The sequence below is a fragment of the Callospermophilus lateralis genome, chromosome 6, assembly GCF_048772815.1.
Source record: "Callospermophilus lateralis isolate mCalLat2 chromosome 6, mCalLat2.hap1, whole genome shotgun sequence".
In the NCBI taxonomy this organism is placed as follows: Eukaryota; Metazoa; Chordata; class Mammalia; order Rodentia; family Sciuridae; genus Callospermophilus; species Callospermophilus lateralis.
The window spans coordinates 83,344,573-83,347,748 of record NC_135310.1 but is presented as its reverse complement, the minus strand read 5'-3'; the positions used below and the strand labels follow the sequence as shown (position 1 = coordinate 83,347,748).

Here is a 3,176-nt window from a genome sequence, read left to right as displayed (position 1 = left end):
TATCAGAAAAAATGTCTCATGCATTTTAAGATTTTTTTTTTACAAGTCAAAATATACATCCTCCATTGCCCCCCTCATTCCTTAACTGTATAAAAAACCATTCCTATTTCATTAGTCTTCTTTACATTTCACCTAATTGGATAAAGAAGAGAGATACTTTTCTTTTCAAGGAACAGTAAATATCTAATACTAATCGGTTTAACCGACTGCATTAATAAGACATATAGCAGCACTTTGGGCTGAATTGCCCATTATACCCTTCATTTATGGGGATTTGAGTGTGTAAAATGACAAGCACGTGGAAATCAGGAGGAAAAATAAAGTAATCTGCAGACTTTGGCACTAGCACACAAAATATTTTGAGTTGTGAAAGTTGTAGTTTGACAATCACTAAACAAGAATTTAAAAAATTAGAAATCTGCAGAAAACAATCATAGGTGTTGATTCTCAATATATCACTCCCATCTCCCACTCCCACCCACCCACCCTATATAGTTTCAATTATAATAAAAATAGAGATCTTAGCATCAGAATTTTGCTGTTAACTCTTCAAGGTTCTCTGCGCCATCCAAGACACATTTAGGGTTTGAAGCACCAAATCCACAAGTTTCTCCAACCAAGTTTAAATAAACAAAAACTGAAGACTGAAGAATGCCAAAGTAACTGTTCTTAAATTAAGCTGTAACACAATGTTCTCCCCAAAACACAGGGTATTAAGTGTCTAGTTCAAGTACTGCCAGGCTGTTTGTAGATCTGTCTCAGACAGGCTTCAGACAACAACTACAAGTACCACTGGCTTTAGAGGGCATCATCCGTGATACTAAGGCAGGGCAGGGATCACCTATCCATCATCAATTTTTAAGTTGCCAACCCCTTTGTGATTGGCTGCCGCAGTATCTGTGCTGAGCCCAAGGTTTGAGGGGAGGAGGTGAACCTTCTCCTCAGCAGGGAAGCTCTACATTAGTTTGAACAGTTCTCCTTTCAGAGCTCTCAGGGCTGTCCTGGCTTCTCAGGATCCATTGCCCTTGCCCAGAAGAGAGAGCCTTGTTCGGACCCAGTAACAGCGAAAGAAGATTCCACCTACCTGTGGAAAGACCCAACTTGGTCCCCAAAGGTCGCTTAAGCGACCCCACTGCAATTGGCAAGTCAACTTGCGCACTTAAAACGTATCAGTTTATGGAACGCTTGTTTGAAATCCTCATTGGACATGGTATAGATGATGGGATTGATGAGGGAATTTAGATAGCCTAGCCACGTGAAGAAATCAAAGATGGCCATGTGGAACCAGCAGGCATCCTTGCAGATAGGCATCACCAGGGAGATGATGAAGAAGGGCAGCCAGCACACAATAAATGCTCCCAAAATTATCCCCAGGGTCTTGGTGGCTTTGCGCTCTCTAGCGGCCATGAGTTTCTTCTTTTCCAGCAAGGCGTCGGAGACTCGCACTTTGACTTGGTTCACGTACACTGGAGACCCAGATTCGCTGGGCACATCGGGAGCCCGCGAATTAATGGAGGTGACAGAGGACGTGGACCCGGGGGAATCTGTGATCAGTTGGGCTCGGGTCAAGCGCTTGCCGGTCTTGTTGGGCGTCTGTTTCAAAATCCGCGAGCGGGCTTCCACATAGATGCGGCCGTAGAGGGCGATGAGGAGCAGGGTGGGTAAGTAGAAAGCACCCACCGTGGAGTAGACCGTGTAGAGGACGTGGTCGGTGTTCACTAAGCAGTCCAACACTTCTTCCTCGGCTTTGGCCTGACGCCAGAAGAAGGGCGGTAGAGAGATACAGATGGAGAAGACCCACACCAGAGTGATCATGACAGCCGCCCTTTTGGGAGTCCTTTTAGCTGAATACTCCACGGCATCCGTGATGGCCCAGTAGCGGTCCAGGGCGATGACACAGAGATGCATGATGGAAGCAGTGCAACAGGTGATGTCCGACGACAGCCAGAAGTCGCAGACCACCTGTCCCAGTGTCCAGCGGCCCGTAACCGTGTACATAGTGCTGATGGGCATCACCAGGATGGACACGAGCAGGTCGGTGACGGCCAGGGAAGCTATCAGATAGTTAGCCGGGGTGTGCAGCTTCCGGGTCCGATACACCGTGGCGATCACAAAGGCATTGGAAAGCGTGGTGGCCAAGGTGAAGAGCGCCAGCAGCACAACCAGCAGTACTTTCCAGGGTAGGGCAATGGAGTCCTGGTAAATGTAGCTCTCAGCGGCGCTGCAGTTGTGGGAGGGAGCAGCAGAGAGGTTGGCTTGGGGTACCCCGATCTGGGATCCCGCGGGCGGCGGCTGGGCGCACTGAACACTCGGTCCCTCCATGGCTCTTCTGGCCCTAGCTCTGCAGCGCAGCTCTTGGGCATGGAGCGGACGAGGAGGACAGCAGAAAATGGAAGGTTCATAGAGACCTCAGTCTGGTCTCGCCTTGAAGTCAGTTCCGTGGATTCCTCTGTAACTCCTCCGCCCAGGTTCCTAGCTGAAACTAGAGGTCACCCGTGCAGCAGGCAAGCAGGCGGGCGCGTCCTCTGCACTTCCAGTGCGCCTGGCGCTGCGTCTGCGTTTCTGACTGCTCCTCTCCACGCCCTGTCCTAGCCCTGGTACCTGAAGAACTGACCCACCCAGCCCAGCTCTGGTTTTGCTCTCTGGAGAAACAAAGTGGAGAAGGGAGAGGTATTGCTTGAAGATAGGGGCTGGGTCAAGTGGGATCTCTTACCCTATTGCTCAGGGCTCAGCATCTCCTAACCTGGGCGCTCCTGTATCTGCACACTCCGCCCGCAGGAGTTTTCTAGCAGTAGAGACCAAAGCTTGCAGGCCAGCCAAGAATCTTGGTCTTGCATTCCCGACCCCCGCCCCAAACTGGGGCACTTTGCTGCAAGCGGTTGCAGCCGCCAAGTTGGGTGGGGTGAAGTCTGGGAGCCGCGCTTCGCGGCGCCTTGCGCTGTAGCTGTCCTCCCTCTCTTTTCACGCGCAGACCAGTTGGGCGAGCTGCCCCGTGGAGAAGGGGCCGCAAGAAGGGGGATTCGGGGACTGGAGCTGTGGCTGCGGGCGTAGTGCCGCCGCTGCCACTACCACCTTGGTTCCACCAGCACCGCTGGGAGCCATGCCGCTAGGCGCACGGGTCTGGGGTACTTGGAGCCGCACACTGGGAAGGAGTAGGTGTCTGAGAGAGCTGGAAG

At 51.6% G+C, this 3,176-nt stretch overlaps 1 protein-coding gene across 1 annotated transcript; it reads right to left on the bottom strand.

Moving 5' to 3' along the window:
* Positions 1-1,146: 1,146 nt before the first annotated feature.
* Positions 1,147-2,322, bottom strand: Htr1b (5-hydroxytryptamine receptor 1B). Its single transcript, XM_076859991.2, has one exon. It carries the CDS (start codon positions 2,320-2,322, stop codon positions 1,147-1,149), a length of 1,176 nt encoding a protein of 391 aa, XP_076716106.2.
* Between the last annotated feature and the right edge of the window lie 854 nt (positions 2,323-3,176).